Raw genomic sequence first — 22,139 nt, 5'->3', positions numbered from 1 at the left:
AAATACATAGGATCTGTACCTACTGCTGCTGATTAAAGTAGATACCTGAACAACACTTTCCATTAATTTCTTATGTTTTACTGTACAAACAGTACTTGTCTTTGTACTTCTGCCCCGATTTGCGAAATAAAACAATGCTTTGATTTGACAGCAATCGCATCTGCGTTTTTATGTTATAATGTACAATGTAATCTCTTTTGTACAATTAGCTGTTATTTGCGTATGTTTTAATACGCCTATAATGTTTTCTGTGTAAAGGTCTATATTACCTTGTGTTTTAATTAAGAGGTGGGCGTAGTAGTAAACATGCTCCAAGCGGTGGGCGGAGTAGTCAACATGCTCGCAGGCGGGGTTTGGGAGGGGCTTGCTACTGCGCATCTGGTGGGTTAATACATTTCAATTTCGCCCGCAAAAGTACAAAGACATTATTTGATTTTTTTTTTAACTTTGCCAGTGTTACATAAATAAAAACGAGTTGAAGGGTCATCCTATACACATGACATATCCATGATTTCAATTAGAACTATGAGCAGAGCAGTATTTATACATTTACTTTTTTAGAATACGCATATCTCTCGGAAGTCCCTATTTTTACAGAAAGGCCTCAATGCTTCAACTGTCTCAGCAAGTCATTGCAAAATGTGCAATTTCCAGGTTTCACGTTTGAGAATTGTAGTCACTAACGGACATCAAACTTCAGCTTCAGAAAGCTAACCCTGTTACTCACGCAACTTTCTTAAGGCGAGAGCGATAATTAATAACAGCATGATTAAAAACGGAACCTACAGAACACATTTAGACAACGACAGTATTTTGTTCCTATCTGTGTCGCACAAACTTGACATAATTGGGCGCAGGGAACGCAGTTCACAGCACAATTTCCGGGCAGGTTGTTTGTTTACGGAAGTGAGAGAATGCTACCATGTGTGAGATGGCAATTCGCTTCTTTTTGTATTTTTAAACGCTATAAAATAATACTGTTTAGTGAGTATGTCAGAGCCTGGGGTAGAGCTTGTTTATCACGAAAAGCAACGGCTAGAATTATGTGCTATCCACGCCCTGAACAATATATTCCAAGATAAACTTTTCAGCAAAGAGACAGCAGACGAGATTTGTAAACGGTATGTGATTGCCTCAAAAATTAACCCCAGAGTACAACGTCTGATAGTAGACTTAATGGTAGGCTTCGGGACTGTAGCTAGGATATGGGAAACGGAGTACGTCCACCATCTAATAATGCTATGTATATCTTGTCATGTATGTAAGCGTGTGGGAGTAACGGTTCCTGATGCGTTAAGTGGCAGCAGATCTTTGGAAGTAAAACGTCCACAGTATAATAAAGCTTGTGTGCATTTAATTTATTTCTTTTGACGTGCTGCTGCTCCCCTGCAATTGGGCCGTTATGATGACTCTTTTTTTTTTTTTCTTTAACACTGGTTTGCTTGTCAGTGTGTTATCGCTGTTGTCAGTAACTGGCTTTAGTTTAACAAGTCCAGCAACGAGCAGTCGTTCTTTTACAGTATAATTTTATTTTGTTTACGACTTCATCATAAATGTGCAAAGTGTGTCTGGCCATAGGCAGAACATGTTCAATTAAATCAGCTCACCAGATGCGTAGTGTTTGAACAGTCTACAGTTTTAAACATTTATTAAACGTTTGCAACATTTTTAAATTACATTAGAATGTTCACTTTAAAACGCTACGCAGGTATACATTTGTTAGTGACTGCAGTTCAGAATTGGTTAAAACTGTTCTTAAATGGTTTTGCCTAGTATGATGATGATGATCATGTACCACATAAGCTATACTAGGTTGTTGCATATATAGTTAGCTTAGCTGCATACTCGGTTAAATAAACCAGAAGGGCGTTCCCACCTACTCTTTTCAGCTGTTGTACATAATTCGTTTTGGCTCTCTGAAACAAAAGGGTGCACACTGATCAGTTAAATTAGCGAGAAGTATAATTACATAATAATGTATAGAGTTGTACGGGGCACATACACATTGTTGCGCTGCTGCTGTAGACTCTCATCTGCCATCGCAGCCAATTGGGTGTACATTTTATTCCAGTTACATGACTAGATTTGTTATTAAACCATTCAGTAAATCCAAAATATTTGTAATATTTACTAATTTTGGATAAATGGATTTTCGGTTAATGTGGTGGTATTTTAATGACAATTGCAAAACATAGGGTTAGCCAGCGAATGTTGCACATGTTTTGCGAATAGGTGTTTGTGCTGAATTATAAAATGAGAAGTGTGAAATAGAGTGACTGGGTGAGAGGACAAGGAGAAGTCAGAATTACAGTTGAGAATAGGAAGGATGATGTTTTGAGCACAAGTCACGTGTTTTGTCTACTTTTTCAATCTTGTTATTTATTTTGGGGAGAAAGGCTAAGAGGTATGTTACTGCCTCAGTAGTGCACACCATTTTTGCATATATTGTAAGTGTAAATACAATTTATAAGTTCATTATCTTATTTTCACGTTATGATAAAGATGTATAATCACATTGTGCAGAAAGTTAAATGTGTGCATTTATACTTTTATAGGTCTAACTGATGTTGTGTTGGGCCATTTTGTAGTAATGTTTGTTAACCACAAGGACACATTTCATAATTGTCTGGGGAAATACATAAACTACAAAGCATTAAGCAAGAGTGAAAGATTTACAAAATCGAACATCCGTGAGCATGATCAAAATATTAAAATAGTTTTGGATGGTATAGCATCTTACTTTAATAGTAGTATTTATGTCAGTTTGTGATATAAATGGAAATTTCATGTATCCCCAGGCTGAGCTTATAAATGATCTAGTAGGATCTGTGCTGCAATACTGGTCAATGAATATAAATAAGTGACAATACACTGAGTAATGGGGGGTAGGAAAAGCATTTGTTTGTTGCTGTTTTTATTTCAAGGAAGAACTTATTTTTCGTAAGATAAGTGTGTTGAAAATGTAGAGTAAATTGTTTAAGTACCTGTCCTTTTCAAGTCGGTATTGATTCTGCAAATACTTAGTGGTCATTTTAAAGTGTTTGTAGGTTAAGTAAATAGTATCCTTGAACTGGAAGAGTGCTATGCTTTACAAATGAATTTGTACACCAGAGTAGTTTAATCAAGATGTGCATGTTAATTGGGCAGCATGAAGAGCAGCTACTGGTTGTAATGATGTTTGCAGTCACTCTTACTGTTATTTGAAGTTAGAAATATGTCTGTATTTGTCTGCATGCTTTAATTTTTTTTTCTTTGCCCAACAAAGCCACTTCAGGGTTGCAAAAAAGTTATAGTCTGTCCAAGCACTCTGTAGCTGCAAGACAGAGAGACTAATCCTGAGTTGGGTGACAGTCACATTGTGGGGAGTGCATACATACCATACGCCTGCTGGCAATTTGAAGGATTAATAGTTCACTTATTGCATATCTTTAAAAACTGAAAGGAAACCAGATCATCCAGCTGAAGTAGGGAGGGCATGCAGACCCTGCATAGAAAACACTCCAACTGAGAACTGAATTGGAGAACCAAGTGCTGTAAAGCAGTGGCAATAATGACATGCTACCCCTATTTGCATATAATTAGCTTATAAAATATATTTCCAAAAAAAAACTGCAGATGTAGATGGCTGCTTTAATGTTGTGCTGAAACTTCATGTTGTATGATTACCATTTACAGTAATGAAACAATTACCAGCAATAGAGCCAGTAATGACTTGCATTTGTTTTGCACAAGAGCTAAATGATATTTTTGGCAATGACTTACTGGATGACAGCCAAAACTTGTAGTAGTGCTTATACAGTAAATATTACAGCATTTTTGCAAGTTCATAGGCAAGTACTGGGATAGATGCCCTTCTGGATCATTTTAAGCCTAGCCAGTTTCCCCTTCATGAGATTCAAACTCTGTGCTTCTTGTCTGTGGGATAAACACCGTGACCAGTATGCTAACCCCCAAACCCTTGTTTTGTGTGTGTACTTACCTTTTAAGATGCAGACTATGGTCTTGTACAGCATTTTTTTTATCACCATGAAAATGTATAGCTATAGTCATTGTTTTTTCTCAAAGTTTTTATTTGTGGTGTTCTGGTTTTGGAAGGGAGTGAGTGAATCTTACACCAGTGCAGCATGTTATGTAATATTGGAAGGGTATGCATTGCTGTTTATTTTGGTATCAGTGTAGTACAAAAGCTAGCTTTTCTAAGTTTGATCTTTGAATGCTTTGTAGAACTGCAAGCCCATGGGTGATAGTTTGGCTGCTGGTGTTTGAAAGAAAAAAAACAAAAGCTTACGTGATACTTCTGCTGCGTTAAAACAAAAGCTTACTTGATACTTCTGCTGCGTTGTCTGTCTGATTTCAATCATCATTTGTTTATTTTTATTTATTTATTTTTTTTTGGCCATGTTTATTTTTATTTATTTATTTTTTGTTGGCCATGTTAGTAACACTAAGTATGGCCTATTTTTAGGGGAACCAAAGGTGGTATTTACACCAGTTATGACTAGGGGAAATTTGGCCAGGACCCTTAGAAGTTTTCTTTTCATGGCTACTATTAGATACTACGAGAACAGTGAAGAAAGCATGTACCATTTGTAAAATCAAAACCAAACACTTCTCAATGTTCCTTTATAGATTATGAGAAAGTTTTAAGATCTTCAGTCATTTTTGTAAGGAATATGTAACAAGTATTGTAAAAGACAACATTAGAGGCAGGATATACACACACCCTAATTTGACTTCCAGGTTAAAATATTGGCTCACCTGCATTTGCAAAACATAATTTAAACAGTATCCTTTCTTCTTTCATCAGTCCTTAAGTTCTTGCAACATACATGCTGTTCCAGAACTTTCAGGGTAATTCCAGACTGTAGGCCTCTTTCTTAGGCCCCACTTTTAGCTCCAGCAATATGCTGCTAGACTGTAGACCTTTCTTCTAGGTCCCAGTCTTAGCTCAAAAGCGCACACTGTGGATTTTAGCTTCTCCTAATCCTTACACTCAGTTCCAGAAATAAAGTACTTCCATCAAGCATTGTCCTCCAGTGGTATTCAACAAGTTAGCCCTGACAAGGCCTTCTGTCAGCCCATTCTTCTGGGTTTTCTTTTTAGCACATGACACTGTTCCTTCATTGAAGAACTATCTTACTAAATTTTGACTTTCAGACTGCTCTCTTTTATAGTGGGGTAAAGTACATGTGATTGGTTAGTTACTTGTGGCAACAACTACAAGAATATTTCCAGACTAAGTAAAGGCCAAATGCCTGAAACACTCGTACACATTTTTATCAAACTTTACAAAAATAAAAAATATACAGAATTACAGTTGTACAATACCTCTGCATACTATTTATACATTCACTAGGCTTAACATGTTACAACTCCCCTTTTGCCAATGCAAAACCAGATGCCTTAGACTCTATGATTTTTAGTTTGTCCCCAATATTAATTGTGGGTATTTTGAGCTTCTCATGGGGAAACACTGTGCATGGGAATGCCATTACAAATGGTATTTGGCACCTGGCTCAGTAGCATACAAGCATAAAACCCTGACTATGAGCAAGCCGACCAGACTTCAATAAGCAGTTTAAGCACTGAAGTAACCAGGCAGAGAAAGATGAGTAAGCAGGTGATAGTGGTTCATCCATCTAGCTGGGAGGGAAGTGGGGTAAAGTTAATTACTGGGAAAGGTTGTCTTGCATGTGGCTCCCTATTAAAATGTCAGCAGTCAAAATGCTGAGTGCAGACGAGCCAAAAAAGACTGAAAACACAGAAGAATGAATCTCAAAAAAAAATCACTCTTCTTAATTTTGCAAAGGGGGTCAAGCCCCTCCCTGCACCCCCACCCCCACCAGACTTGTATATACCAACTCCAAGATCGGCATCAGAGAAAAAGAATATTCCAAGAAATGGCGTAACAGACTTAGCATATGCAAGTCTGATCTTTCGGCCATTCAGGCTCCATATTCCAAGACTCACTTTAGTAGGTTCTGACATTTCAGATTGCTACCCTTGCATGCAACAGTGGTCAAAATATGTGCTTGGTCCTTGTAAAGCCATGGCTGTGATAGTTGTTGTAGGGCATGTGTGAGAGTTAAACAAAACCTTAGGGAAAGGCACTGCATCCCATCATATCTGTGAGCTTGAATATAGCCAGCAAGGGGACATGAATCATTGACATTAAAAATCCTGGTGGCTGCCTGGAGAACAGTTTACCGTAACTGGCAGTCACTTCATCAGTGTAAGAGAAGTCCAGTTAATTCTAACAGGGCTGATGGTTAGCAAGTGTGTGGACGAAAAGATAAAATGAGTATCATTTTGCGCATTTCACTTGTTCTTTACAGATCTTGCCTAACACAAGTAAGCTTGAAGTCTCGCATCACATAATTATAAGAATGGCACACTGCCCTCCTCCTAGGCTACTGTACCATAGTGCTGCAAACACAGGCAGCTTGGCCTGTTTTCAGCTTTATTTGCAGTACACGGGTCTGGTGTACACAGTACTGTACGAGTCCTCCACTGGTTTCAGTGGCTTGTTGGTCAGGATGCACACAGATTTTGACTTTGTTCCTCCTGGCTACATTCTGTAAGTGAACCTCAGTGTGTCTTCTGTTTCAAGAGCAGTGGCAGTCCATCGAGTTCTACACACCCCTGTTCTGTTGTCCTTTTGATTAATAATTTTAAAAAGATGTTCCGTCCATTCTTTGATTTTTGGCACCATTTTATTATATTTGGATCATCTGCAACTTGGATTTTTTTTCTGAGCTCTATTTATACTGGTCAAAACCAGGGTACTGTGCATATATCTATTGTTGTAATTTGTTCAAGACTCCTGCTGTTTGCTGTTACATATAACTAAACTTCATTTCTGTAACAAAGGGACTGCTTGTCCAGTAGAAGTAGTGTTACTTACTAAATTGTGAGTAACTCAAGCACACAAAGCCTTTCCCTTCTCTTCCTGCTTATAGTTAATGAATAGTTGCAGCTTACTGTTCATTGTTCCATGTGTGTTGCATATATGTCCTGTATTATGACAGAATTTGACAGTAGCATGTATAGTTGGTATATTATAATGGTGAAGTTAATCACCTAGTCCAGTATAAATTGCCTGAAAAACCTGCTGCTAAAAGTTGGCCTTGCAGTGATTAGAGATGTTTGCCTTTGGATGGGGATTTTTGGTGGACACCCATTAGACCCATTATAAAGTACAATGCCCCTTTTGGAATGTACCTCCTAAGAAATCTGCAGTAGCTGGAAAGGCCACAGACATACCTCACAAAGAGGATTATTGGCCTTAAACAAATGCCCTACACTGACCGTCTCAAAAAACTCCAGCTTTACTCTATAGCATATCGCCTACTCTGAGGTGATCTCTGCCTAACATATAAAGCTATGTCAAATCCAGAGCTGTTGGGCATGCTACACCTAAAGAAATCCCAATCCCTCCGAGCTACACGCTCTAGAGACCTAAACCTTGTTACCACAATAAACAGGACATGCTGGAGGGATAGATTCCTGTCCCAGACTTCTCATACACTGGAACAGGCTACCCATCTATGTCAAGCAAAGTTCTTCATTAGCACTCAAGAAAAATCTTGATGAGTGGATGGGAAATAGGAAATACACCCCGGGGATCACTTCTGTGTGTCTGCACGACAGTGGCACAGGAAAATAACTTCCTTGGGTGGCGTAAACCAGGGAACCTTGTTGGCTAGGCTTACGTAGGCCCTTGGGCTGATAGCCTAGTACCTACCTATGAAACTATGACCCTGATAAGAAGTTAGGGGAGTTACAAAAGAAAAAATATTTCTGTCTATAGATGGAAAACAGAAAATTACCCCAGGACTGCCCCCTGTACTACTGTTGGACAGAAGCAGTTCGTAAATGCTTTATCACATGCATGGATCCCCTCAAATTAACTATGATATGATCCCAGTTATTCTTATTAGGGGTAATTATAATCATCAGCCATGGTATGGGTAAGGCCAGTCTATAACCAAATGGGACAAGGTTACTTTAAGCACAAAAAGGGAAGTTGATTAGGCTTCAAATGGTCTGCAAGGGCAGCTAGCGTTATACTTGTCTATGAACCTATATGAATCACTGGAAGTCGTAGGATTTTTTCAAGCAGTACTGGGAGTTATTTGTGTGTGTGTACCTAAAGATTGCAAAAACAGCTTTGCCTGAGCTATAACATCAGGTCTGTTAACCATGAAAATAGTTATAATTCATTGAGAAACTTTAATATTAGATTAGAATAAAGAGCTGAAACATAAGTTGACCAGAACTGTGTTAAGCAAAAGTGTGCTTATTTTCTCTCTAAGTTGGAATTAAACTTTAATTTTACATTTCACGTGAAGTAAACTGTATTTCAGTCAAAATAAGTATCAACCATGTAATAATTTGCTGTACAAGTGACTGCAGTGGACACGCACCCATGTATATAAAATTGCACTAAGTTTTCCAGTCCCACATGACAACATCACAGCTGGATCGTGGTTAAATGGGCCTTGGGCAGAGTAATGGATGTGGGTCCCCAGCCATACCAGTATCCTCTTACTTGGCTGTCTTTCCCCATTTGCTATAAAACAATATTCAGCTCTTTCAGTATTTTCTTTCCTTTTACAGTATTCATAGACCTTTTCATTTTAAAGCATTTATTTGAAATTTTACAGCAAAAAACATTGACATCTACTTAAAGAAAAAAAATGGTTATAGGAGTTTACTAGGACCCATAGGTTATTTCAAGCCTAGCCGTTTCATCCCAGTGTAGTACCATAGATACTCTGATCAGTACCCAGGATTGTATTTATTAATGACTGCCCATGTCCAGGAGAGTTATGGGTGATATCCTCAGTAAGAATTTACAGTGCCCCGACCACTCGTCCAGGTTCCTCTGAACAGTGTTAGAATTGCTGTACTTCACATGAATTGGCAGCCTATTCCAAAGATGCGGCAGTTGCTGGGAGACCAATCTGTCCATCCAGCACATCCTATTCAAGTCACAGGCCATATTTAGGTCCCTGGAACAAGTAGCTGTAGTCCCACTTGATTTACAGATGTGAAGCAAATTCATTAGGTTTGGATCTGTGATTGTTGTGTAAGCTAGGCATAATTCTCCCCTAAGAAGTCTATACGTTACTGAGTATAGTGACAGGGATATTAGTCGGCCTGTGTAAGGCACTTGGTCTTCTTAGTTAGAAAGCCTTGCTGTCTCTCCAATTATGGGCCTGATTAGTGATGAGTGTAGAGGCGTTATAACTTCTGCTGTAGAGATGATACCTTTGCTAATCAAGTGTGCTACATAGAAAGCCTTCCTCACTACAGTAGACGTATGATAGTCAAAGTTAAGGTCACAGTCTGATTACAGATCTCTTACCATTTCATTGGTACATAGGGTATTGTTAATTTGATAGTGTGAAGAGACATTGTTTTTACCAAAGGAACTGATGATGCATTTCTTTGCATTCAGTTTGAGACTGACTAAGACACCAGTCGTTGGTCTGCATAAGACCACTGTAAACAGAATTAGCATGAACAATAGTAGACTTTGTTTCCATTGAAACTCATATTTATTGAAAGTGCATCTGACAACCCCTAACTACAACAGAAACTCTGAGATTCTTATTAAAGTAACTTGTAGCCGTGCAAGTGATGGATTTAAGTATGCCTTCAGCACTTGGCAGTTTTCAAACAATAACAAAACATACACTGGATGATGACACACACAAAAATAAAAAGCACAATGTTGTGCTTTTTGATTTTTCTATTTATTGCATGCCATCATCTAGTGTGTGGGTTACTGTGGTTTGTGTTTTATACACATTTTGAAATGCATTTTACCTGTTTTTCAAACCATACCTCCACCTCCTTAGACACACTTTTTTGACCATACATAAATGTGCATTTTTTTTTTTACTTTTCTGATTGCATTAAAACATAAAAGACCACTGAAACTGTTGTCATTATAATCCACCAATGCCTATACCCATCAGTTATAGCCACTTAACTGTGTGTAGACCGTAAATGTAATGCATGGAACATTGTAAATTAAAATTTTTCAGCTTTTCCTGGTTAGGGGTTGCCACAGCGGAACTCCGGTCCGCTCATGATTGGCAGTGGATTTTTATGGTGCCGAGTTGCCACCCTGACGCCCAACCTTCAAAGAAGGCACACCCATTCATGTTTGCAACCTACCTGCATGTCTTTTAGCGTCACTCGACCATGGACATGCAGACTCCACAAAGAAGGCGCTGCAGCCAGGAATAGAATGGGAGAACCTCTTGCTGTGAGGCGGCAACCATGCTAACAGCTGCACCACATTGTAAATACCATCCAAAAATTGGAAAAATACAAGCTTGGTAAGCACCGTTAAGATTGTGTTTTGCTGTAGGGATTGAGAGGAGACAGTGCCAGCCAGGAAACAGAAGCAACACAAAGTAAAACACTTTTTGAAAGCCGTTATATATTTCACACTCACACCTTTAAACGAAAAGTGTGACAAAACACTCTTATTAACCCCAAATAAAGTTCAGCTGTCCCAGTAGGATTTTCCAGACATTTACTCCATTGCCTGCCACAGCAAAAGGCATGGTTTGCAGACAGCTTACCTTTCAACAATGAGATCACATGATGCTTTGTATCAGTCAGGAGAAGGGTACAAAAAAATTTCCAGAGCATTGGATATACCATGGAACACAGTGAAGACAGTCATCAAAAAGTGGAGAAAATATGGGACAATAGTGACATTGCAAAGAACTGGACGTCCCTCCAAAACTGATGGAAAAGGCAAGATGAAAACTGGTCAGGGAGGCTGCAACGAGACCTAAAGCAACACTAAAGCAGCTGCAGGAATTTCTAGGAAGTACTGATTGTGTACTACATGTGACAACAATCTCCCGTATTCTGTGTCTGGACTGTAGGGTAGGATTGCAAGACAGAAGTCTTTTCTTACACACACAAACATCCAGGCCTGGCTAAAAATTGCAAAACAGTACAGCAAGTCTCCCAAAAGCATGTGGGAAAATGTGTTCTGGTCTGATGAGACCAAGGTTTAACTTTTTGGCCACAATTCCAAAAGGTATGTTTGGCCCAAAAACAACACTCCGCATCACCAAAAGAACACCATCCCCATGGTGTGGAGCATGATGGTGGCAGTATCATGCTTTGGGAGTTGCTTTTCTTCAGCTGGAACTGGGGCTTTAGTCAAGGTGGAGGGAATTATAAACAGATCCAAATACCAGTCACTTTTGAACACATTACTTCAGGCATCTGCTAGCAAGCTGAAGGTAAAGAGGAATTTCACCTTTCAACACAGGGACCGAAGCATACATCCAAATCAACAAAAGAATGGCTTCATCAGAAGAAAATTAAAGTTTTGGAATGGCCCAGCCAGAGCCTAGACCTAAATCCAATACAAAATCTGTGGAGTGACCTGAAGAGGACTGTGTACACGAGATGCCCTCGCAATCTGATATATTTGGAGCGCTTTTGCAAGAAAGAGTGGGCAAATATTACCAAGTCAAGATAGACTTCTACCGAAGAAAGAGTTGGCAAATATTACCAAGTCAAGATAGACTTCTACATAAGAAGAAGACTGAAAGCTGTAATTAAATCAAAAGATGGTTCAACAAAGTATTAGTTTAAGGGTGTGCACACTTATGCAACCAGCTTATTGTACGTTTTTTATTTTTTGTATTTATTCCCTTAACAGATTTGTTTGTTTGTTTTTTTTTCAGTTGAATTGTACAGGTAATAGGAAACATTAAAGGTGGGGAAAAGTTTTGAAGTGATTTATTGTGGTCTTTTTTTTTTAATCACAAAGATCTGGCATTTTAACAGGGGTGTGTAAACTTTTTATGACGTGTATGTGTGTGTGTGTGTGTGTGTGTGTGTGTATGTATGTATGTATATATATATATATATATATATATATATATATATATAAAATCATACATAAATATACACTCTTGGGAGAGTTTCAAACTGAATAGGACAGTTGACAAGTCTCAAAATGTGTAGACTGAAAATCTAGACTTAAGTGTACGAAGACTGAGATTATCATTTCTTGAAATATCCCCTTTTCTGCTTGGTATGGTGGTTTCAGATTCAGAATAAAAAAAAAAAAGTCCAGGGTTGCAGGAGGCTTTTCCTCCATGGCGGGGTGCAGGGAATTGCTCCCCTGCAAAAGAGAAGTTTAAAGGAGAAGAGTGATGTTCTGTTTTTGTTACTTTTTTTCCTCTGTATTTTGAGACTCTGAAGTCCAAGTCCCAGTATTTAGATAGGAATCTAGTTGGGAGAGTGGTAGTTAAACCCCAATTAGAAAAAGCTGTTGCTATGAAAATTAGCATGTGCCCATTGCCAAACAAGTGTAAGCGTTCTTATGATTACCATACTCCTATAGAATATTCCTTTCTTATACAAAAGGTAAGATACCTGTGCAGATAAAGTGGCACTTAGTAGTTAAGGCTTTTATTAAGGTGAAAGAGTTTTTACATTCAGGGCCAGTCTTGGTTACTTCTAACCGTTTGTGTACACCAGTGCATCTGCAATAAGGTTAGGAAGGTTGGGAGCTGTTTTACCTCAGGAAATAGGTGGTGGGAGCACTCTGTCTACAACCTAAGTAGGAGGCTTAGTAAGGCTGAGACAAGATGTGCTGCCTTCAACAAGAATGTCTCCTTGTTAACTGGGCATTAACTTTTTTTTACAGTATTTGTTGAGACATATATTTATTTTTGTAATTGACCATATATTCCTGCAGTAGTTTATACAAGCAACAGTATATAAACCGCAAACAACAATACATGGACACCAAATTGTGTAGATTAGCTTTGTTGCAACAGCCTTTTCATTTCACCATTAAGCATAGGCCTGATGAGAACTACAGGAATGCAGATGGGTTATCTTGGTCCTATTACTGTGCAAGGTATTTGTGTGAGAGAACTAGTATGCATTTAACATTCTTGTATTTTCAGGAATAGATAAATCTGTGTATTCCCAGGATTCATGAATGCATTTTCTAACATTGTTTTGAAACCAAATAAGAACAGAAATGAGGGCATAGTTTTCCAGGCAAGTGGACTATTTCTCTTTCATGTTTGATTAGTTTGAACCTTGTAAAGCAGAGTCAAATATATGCCATCTGACTGTGAGAGAGTAAATGGCAGAAATGCCAAAACAGGACTTAAAATTAAAAACAATCTTTTTAAAACTAAAGTTTTTCAGGTGTTTTGTTAATTAATTTAGCAGTTGTTTTAGAATGTGTATTAAATGTGAAGGATAATATGTTCGTAATTACAGCAAGTCAGTCTCTGACACTTAGAGAATCTTTGGTAAAAGTTACATTTCTCACCACTTCCCTGTTGCCTCCACAATGCATTGCTAGCAAGAAGTAGCTTTCCAGGAAGATATCAGATTGTCTGCAGCTATGAGGTCCTGCAGGGTTAGAACAAAATCAAAATTACTGGTAACCAGTGGTGGATTAGGCTGGGTGATTTTTCAGACCAGGGACCCCTGTGCGCATGTACACACACTCACACTCACTCTTTTTGGACCATAAATGTGAATCCAGAATAACTGTCTACCAGATCATTTTAAAATATATCTATTGCTTACTAATGCAGAATTTGTATTTGTTTATTTTAAATTTGATTTGTCTTGAACACTATCCAGCAAGAAGTGAAACACAGTCTAGTAACCCATAGTAAATAACACCCATTTAGGATGTTTCTGCTGTAAAAGACCATTTTAGCTGCTGTTATAATCCACCAGTGTCTATACCCTTGTGTTATGGCCACTTGATTGGTTACATCTCAGATGTCCCACTGTGATTTTTAAAAAGTCATGAAGTATTTTGACTTGCTTTACTCAATGCATACTAGTTCTGCAAAGCCAGACTAATGACTATTGAACTTGATTTTTCCAGAAGGGTCAATCATTCTCATCCACAGATATCCCCATACTTTGCAATTGTAGCATTGCCATTGCCCTTGTACACCTCATTCATCAGATTTTGGTAAAATTTACATACGTAGTAATTATACATATAATGATTTGTCTTGCATAATTATGGACAACTTGTATATCTCAAGTTAATTTTACAGAAACACACGTAGTCCAAGTGTTTCAATTTATTTTACACAGATGCATTATTTCTTCCACAGACAGCCCTCACTTCCATCTAGTAGTGTGTAGTTACTTTGCTGTGTACTCTTCATCTGATTGTCATAAAAGTAGAGCTTGAGAACCTGTTGGAGCAAGAATCGGGAACAGGTTTGAAATATTGCTCTGCTGTACTTGGAAAGTTGTTAGAATAACAGTTTTTGCACTGGTGCATATTTTTCCGAAGGGTATGAAGTCTGAAACTCAAATGTCTGTCATTGTTTAGTAACTGCAGTCCTCACTGATTTGCAGAAAAAGTATAAACTTTGAAACGAAAAGTTAGTGACACTCAGCAAAATCAGGGACAGTTTCATCTTTGTGACACGAGTAGCACGCAGACAGTCTAAATACTCCAACTTGTTTTATGCAAATGCACACTAGTCCTGTAAAAAATAAACTGTTTAAATTGAGCAAACAACAAAATAGTAAGTTGTCTTCATCCACTGCCAGCATCCCCACGCAACAGTTACAGCCACTTTAACTGTATATACCTCAAACATCTGATTAGTAATACAAAGTAATGGTCACCCAATGTACTGCAGCTGTTTCACCTAAACTGCAGCCCCCCGTAGTAAAGTATTCATTTCCATCTTGCATTGTTCAGATCCATTAGTCTTGCAAAGCCAGTCCAGAGTAAATGACAGTAGTCGGTGATGTTTCACCAACAGACAGCACCTGTACCCAGACCATCGTTTATAGCTACTTTGTATACATATCTCAGATGTCCAACCATCCACACACAGTGCCCTGATGTCATGAGAGGGCATATATAAAAGAATAGTGAGACTAATTCCCCCTTTACTGTGACAATATCTCAAGCACCTGCCTGCTACACTCCATCACAGGTTATAGGCACAGCAAATGGATCACCACTGCTGTTTCTTATTCAGCTGCATTCTCCCACAGCATGTTCCCACATTCTTCCACTAGAAGAGGTGAGCAGGCTTCACCCTCATCATTCCTGTTCCCTCCTCCCCAGCTTCAATAAGTACCCAAGCTGCTAATCTAACTTGGGTCACCTGGATCAAAATCAGGACATTATCAGTCTCTTACTTTAGGTCACACAACAGCATAAGAATATAGATTACTGTCCGTCACCCATATTTGACGTTATCACACTTAACTGAAATTCTAACAAAAGGTCCAGCTAAATGTCATTTTTGGATTGACCAAACTTGTTGTTAAACAGTATGACTTACAACACAGTTAAGAGTATGCAAAATGTTTAAGTAGCTTGCTGTTCAATCTCAGTTCATGAAGAAAAAATGGACTATTAAGATGCTATCTTATGACCACATTCTTCCAAAAGGATATGGAAGTATCAAAAGAACACATTGTTGTTCAGTCATCGTTACGCTCCAAAAGACAAACACTCCAAATGTCATTCATATTTTTTTTGTTTGCTTGTTTGTTTTAACAACACACACCAGTTTTTCACCCTGTCATTTATTTTTAAATGTGCAGAACTGGAATCTCATTCAGCCATTCTGTTAAGGTTGTGATCTATGACAGTTATCTCCCCCCTTTCACTTACGGCTCACATCTATCTGCATACATAGGTTGTCCCAACATGCTAGGTCCATGCCATGCTTATAGCTTGTAGCCCCTGCCCATTTTTCCCATAGTCATCATCATCATACATGCTTATAATTTTATACTTAAGTTTTCGTCATATACCTTGTAAGGTACACATCCTTTGTTCAAATTGAGATGTAGCATTAATCATTGTAGAATCCAGTTAAATGACTATCTTAAGGTTGCACCGCACCTTATTAAAGTGTGAATTAATTGGATTCAGAGACAGGTCAGCAGCTTAATATGTCAGCACCAGTAGCCACCTTGCTGTAGTTCTACCAAGAATTTAAAATCAAACTGAGCAGAGCTATATCCATTTTAACTAAGGACTCTGATCAGGTCATTTGTTTACAACTAGCCAAAAAATCATGCTAGGGTGATTTTATGCATATCTATAGAACTGTAATCTCACTCTCGTTCTCCTACTAAATGTAGTTTTAAGTGTTGGACGCCAGGAGATGTGGGAGGTTGCACTAAGTACAGTTTAAATAAATTGCATTTATGTTTTATACATTCTAGTGGACCAATTTCTAAGCACTACTGTATTTAACTAGAAGTTTACTGGCAAGACTACCATAAACATTTTCATTTTTAAAACATTTCTGTACAGGGATAGGCTTCAGTGAATTTAATAAAAGAAAGTACTAATTACATTGTTAAATTTAGCTGAATAATACATTTAAACGTTTTGTAAAACTGATACAATATTTACACAATACATTATACATACTTATTCTGGCATGCTGGGAGTTGCATTTATTTTTATGTACAATAAGTTTTTAACATGTTGTAGAGCCTATCTATATTTGAGTTACACCACAGTGGTTTATTTTTAAATTTGGCATTGTATTTACTTTGGAGGTGGACAGATGCCTATATGCAGCTGTCTATATGACAATCAAGGATTCAGCATACACAATGGGGTTTTCAGGTTAGTAAGGGGATATTGAATTCAACCAGGTCATCACTCGGCTTAAGTAGAAAGTTTATCTGAATATTGAGTAATTGGAAGGCACTTCTGGCTTCAGCCTTATAGTGAATGTGACTTATTTATGGTCAGGTTTACAACTAATATGAAACAGAGTTTTCCCATATTAGTAAGGAAAAGTCTGGGATTTTGTTGTCTCTGGTTGGGGAGTGGACTAACTGGTAAAGAGAGTTTCTGTTTTAATGAAGTCTAGAAATCTGTGGGCAGACTTGTTAGGGAGTGTATGTCTTCCAATTTATAGAGAGGTGGTATGGTTTGCTGATCATGGGTCATCTATGCTTTTATGAGACACCTGTTTGACATAATGGAAGGAGTTGTATGTATTCATAAATTAGGCTTGAAGGCATTTATTAGAAAAGAAGCATTGGTTGTAGATGTGGTATTGTGATATTTAGGATACTGGATTTCAGGTCTTGTGACAAGCTAGTTTTCTTTTAAGGAGAAGTTTGTTGGAGCTGAGATTCTTTAAGATGTCCAGAATTTATGGGGTTGCTAAGCTGAGATTTAAGCAAGGTCCTGCAATATGTTGATTTTAGCCTCATTGGAAAGCAGCTCTGCTGTAGCTATTGTATAAGTAAGGATTCAAAGTTACCATTTGAGCTGAAACTAGAGTACTTGGAAATGGAAAAGGAGATCGTCCATGAGTAGTCTCTTTAACCAAGATTCAGTAATGGCTATGATTTGGATTATGCAAAGTGGTCCATGCTTGTAATTGTGTCCACATGTTATTGATACTGATAGCATTTAGTAGTGCAGTAGCTAGTAGTTTGTGGTTTAATATTGTTTTGTCTTGGTCCTAGATTTTGATGGATGTCTCCAGAGATCAAGGCAAGAATAAATTGTGATTTGAGTTTGACTGAAAGTAATAAACAAACAGAATGTGAAAACAAAAACTACTGGAGCTCTTCCAATAACATAAAAAACATGATGCCTACTTGATCTGCAAATCAGTAGAGGAGGAAGCATACCTTTGAAGTTTAAAGGAAGCAAAAACCACCTGAAATAATTATAAATGACTTCTACATGGTTTTGTCAGCTGTTTAAAAATGTGGTTGAAACTAGAATGTACTTGCTGATCAATGCCATGTTTTTATCTCTGCAGGTTGGCACCAGATGCCCGTATAAACCCTCATCGCAGTGTTCTTGGGACTGGGAACTATGATGTTAATGTTATAATGGCAGCGCTTCAAAACTACGGGTTTGCTGCAGTCTGGTGGGATAAGCGCAGGTATTATTTAGTCTTTGATCAAGGTCATTCTTTTGTCAGCTGTTAGAAAATTGTATAAGTTAGCATAATGAAACCGTGCTGATAGTTTTGATACACTGTGAGATTACCATTACAATTTGTACAGTGGACAAGTGCTCAGATAAGAGCTTCTTCTTCTTTCAGCTTTTCCCGGTTAGGGGTCACCACAGCGGATCACCTGTCCGCTCATGATTTGCAGTGGAGTTTTTCGGTGTCTAGTTGCCAGCCCAGCGCCCAACCTTCCACATAAGGCACACACACGCTTAGGGCCAATTTAGTGTGTCCAAGTGTGTCCAATCCACCTACAGCATGTCTTTGGGATGTGGGAGGAAACCCACGCGACCACAGGGAGGACATGCAGACTCCGCACAGAAGACACCCCAGCCGAGGATCGAACCAGAGAACCTCTTGCTGTGAGGTGGCAACGCTAACCGCTGCACCACCATGGCCGCCCAAGTGCTCAGATAAGAGCACACTGCTGAAATGTGACTTAATCAAATGAGTTCTTTATATTCAAGGTTTTGCCTCTTACCTTGAGGTGCAATGATGTCAGAGCTGATTACATTAAATCTGAGGACGCGGTGGGCACAGCACCCTACAAGAGTGCGGGGTGTAGAAGGATGTGGTTTGTCAGTTAAATACCAGTACTGTAGTGCTACATGTCATGGGTCTATCCTCTAGACAGTTACATCTCATGAGGGCTCATCACTGGGTATCTCTGTTTACTAACCACCCTGACACGCACTCTCACATTCTTTGTGCTACTTTGAGTAAATAAATAATTTTGCAGTCGGGAGTTCGTGTTTGTAAATCTAGAGATATATTTGGTGATAATGTAGAACACTGGACTGCAGTAGTGTATTTGTGTGAAGGGTGAACCACTACGGCAGAAGCATGCTTATACACATGCACACTCCATTATAACATTTAAAGTCACTATTGCAAAGACACAATTTCAACCCACTGTTCTCCATGGTCACCAGTCTATGAACATTTCATTGCTTAATAAACTTGACTACATGAAACATAAGAACTGCAGGTAGCTTAAGACTGGTTTGCAGGTACTGTGATCCTGGTTCCGTGTATGAAGGCTGGTCAGACTGTCTGATTCCCCCTGCGATCAGAAGGTAGTATAAGTGCTCCTTTGCATTTGTTTAGTTTGTGGATGTTGTAGTTGTCAACCTTTTTACTCACTACCACTAGCAATGTAAAGTTTTTCTGTGTAAAGACAGTCCAGTTTACACTTAATCAGTTTACACTTAATCCATACATGTACCATACTACCAAAACAGCTGATATCCCATAACATTTCTTACATCAAAGAAAACATTAAAGGTCTAAGCATACCTCTCAACTGTCCAGATATTTGCAGAATGCCCAAATTTATGACTCTGTTACCCATAAAATTTTTGGTTTTCTGGAAAATCATTGGGGATTGAAGGCAGAAAATAATGACAGACATTTGAGTTTCAGACTTCATACTCTTCATAAAAGTTATGTTAATATAAAACCTTTTATTCTGTCAACTTTCTATGTTTGTAAAAGTACTGTTTTTAAAATTGTCCCTAGTTTGGGGCATTTGTCCCAATTATTTATGACTTTGTCCAGATTTCTTGCTCTACGAGGTTGAGAGGTTTGGTTCTAAGCAATAGTGGAGAAGACTGGACTGAGCATAACTTTCTTTCATATTCATAGACACGAGTTACAGTGGTCTCCATTGTTTCCATATAATTTACATGGTATAATGGTCCAGCTGCAACCACCAAGAATTCTATCATTGCAAGGCAGTTTAGTAGAAAACTGGAAGTTTGAATACAAACATTCCATTTGCGTTTTCACAGCGAGTGGAATAACCAGTGAGCCCGAATGCTACCTACTGCATTTCCCCATGTAAAAGAAGAAATCTTAAAGTATTTAACAATTTACGTAAACAGGAGAAAAACAACATTTGAGTAAGAAAGAAGTTCAGTAGTTATACTGAGCCCAGAAAGAATTTGCCTTTTGGTCTTTAAAAGGTCTCACAAAGTCCCCCAGACAGTATGTAATTACTGTGCTGAAGAACATGGCTAAAGACTGTGAATTTGGTGAGTTGCACAATTCACAAGAGAGAGAATAGTGTCTCATATGAGAAATAATCAAATGGGACATTGGTGCAGCCGAGTAAGAGAAACAGATCCATCTTAGCTAAAAGTTATAGATATATGCAGAGCAAGAAATTAGTTAAGGAATGGATGTGTGCAAGATTCAAATAAGATGGTAAACCTGAAAAGGTGGTGTAGTAATAGATGTAAACAAAGAGAATTGTAAGCATGCATTCTACCAGTAATGAAGCCAAGAAAGGACACAGTGAGGTATGAAAAAGACTGCAATTGATATTCAAACTTGAAGAATTTGATATAGCGCTAAGCATGAGGTAGCATTGTCCTACAGTGAATCAGTATTTTATTTTGTGGTTTCTCTACTTGGCAAAATTCAGTCTGCAAAGATGTTTAACAAAAAAGAAGGGTTGATTTTAAAATGTGCATATTTTTGAAATAAAAATTAAAAATGAGCTGTTTATTGGTGATACTCTAGTGGAACAACTTGTTACAGTGGCCTGTATAAATGCATCACAGGCATAATTGTACAACAAATGTTTTGGCAAGAAATGTTGAGAATTAATAAACAGAATGTAAAAAAATAAACTAAATGCATGGGTTTATTCTAATATTGTCTGAAAATACTTTTGAAGTATTGGGATTCAGAGTTACAGGATAAAAAATTGTCACATTGTTGACCTACTGGGTGAAAGACCTGAATATAAAAATAAAAACGCAAGATCCTATTTCAGATCACAGTATGTTAGGGTGTTAATTGTTCTGCTCTTTTGGTTGGCATTTGGTTTGTTAGACGCTAGGAATTGTAAAACAAATTTACAGCATGAAAGCAAAAGAGGTGTGCGTGTCTGTGTGTGTGCGTCTGTCTGTGTGTGTGTGTACATACTGCAGTAGTCACACAGACCAAACAGTTTATTGTTGGACAGAGCCGTAACAGACATCCTTCACAATGCTGGCAATTCACTTGGATGCATAAGAAGTTTACTAGGAGAATATCTTATTAAAATCTTTTGACATCCACCAAATGAAAGCTTACTTGGTTTCCTGAGTTCTCAACGCTGTTGGTCAAACAAGTATTTGCAAACAAAAGTATATATGGAAGTGGGCACATAAAGGGACTAAGTGACCCACAGAACAGGAGATGGATTGATTGATTATAATCTTGCATCTGTAACTCTGAACTCTGAACTATCAACCCTTTGCTCCATATTGAACTGATAATCTATTATGCTTTAAAACTACCTTAATATTATTTAATGGTCATTACTAATTTTACGTGTACATACCTATGTGTTTATTATTTATTAATATGTTTTCTATGGTGTTTATGTACACATGTTGACCTATACATCATCTTTCTTTATCGGGGCATTCAGTATATACATTATGTTGTACACTTGTTGTATAGCAGTTTTCCGTTTTTTTTTTTTTTTTTTTCTATAGCAGAATAGTTAAGTTTTAATATGTTGCTCTGCTGCCCTTAAATTGAGAACTACTTTGCTTTTATGTCTATGAATATACTGTGTTTGTTACTGTTGTGTATTGTTTTAAATCATTCTTTCCGTATGAGTAAAAGTATGCTTGGACTTGTTCTTGCTGCTTGGCCATATTCAAGGAGTTGGTAAAACCCATCTGGAAAATTGAGTCATATCGTACCCAGATCTAAAATAAATGACATCCTCCACCAGTGGTTCCCTAACTTGGGTGATAGGTTGCAAAATGACTTGACAGCTGGCTGCACAGCTGGAGGCAGCTGAGCACAGGTCCTTTCCATCATTCAGTGTTCCTTGGATATTGCACAATAACAAGTTAAAACTCTGTTACACAGTCTGTCCCTGCCCCAGTCAGTGAATAGTAGAACAACGTGGCATCTGCTCATCTCACTCAGTGAGCAAATTACTAGGATCCCTATTATCCTTTCAGGTGGCCCCCTAAGAATACCCAAATATATGCAACAGGTGGTAAAATCTAGGGGTCAGTAAAGTGCTGCTAAACAAAAGTAAATCAAGAAGTCACAGTATTTTAATTGTACAAAAAGTACCGGTAAAAACACGACGTTGTCTAGTATTTAAACAGCAATTCC

The 22,139-nt window shown here is 38.0% G+C and overlaps 1 protein-coding gene across 2 annotated transcripts in view; it reads left to right on the top strand.

Moving 5' to 3' along the window:
- The first annotated feature begins 535 nt into the window (after window positions 1–535).
- Window positions 536–22,139, top strand: part of JOSD2 (Josephin domain containing 2) — a 194,130-nt gene continuing 172,526 nt past the window's right edge. The window contains exons 1-2 of one of the 2 annotated variants that reach the window (XM_044059710.1): window positions 536–1,121; window positions 17,817–17,942. In XM_044059710.1, the coding sequence (XP_043915645.1) occupies window positions 991–1,121; window positions 17,817–17,942 (257 nt within the window). In that variant the 5' untranslated portion in view covers window positions 536–990. Of the gene's footprint in view, window positions 1,122–1,167; window positions 1,218–17,816; window positions 17,943–22,139 lie in introns of those variants that run through there. The other variant, XM_044059711.1, reaches the window with a different exon arrangement.

Source organism: Protopterus annectens, chromosome 17.part0, assembly GCF_019279795.1.
Source record: "Protopterus annectens isolate FY-2018-M chromosome 17.part0, PAN1.0, whole genome shotgun sequence".
In the NCBI taxonomy this organism is placed as follows: domain Eukaryota; kingdom Metazoa; phylum Chordata; order Ceratodontiformes; family Protopteridae; genus Protopterus; species Protopterus annectens.
The sequence above is the reverse complement of the archived record's forward strand: the minus strand, read 5'-3'. Positions and strand labels throughout refer to the sequence as shown.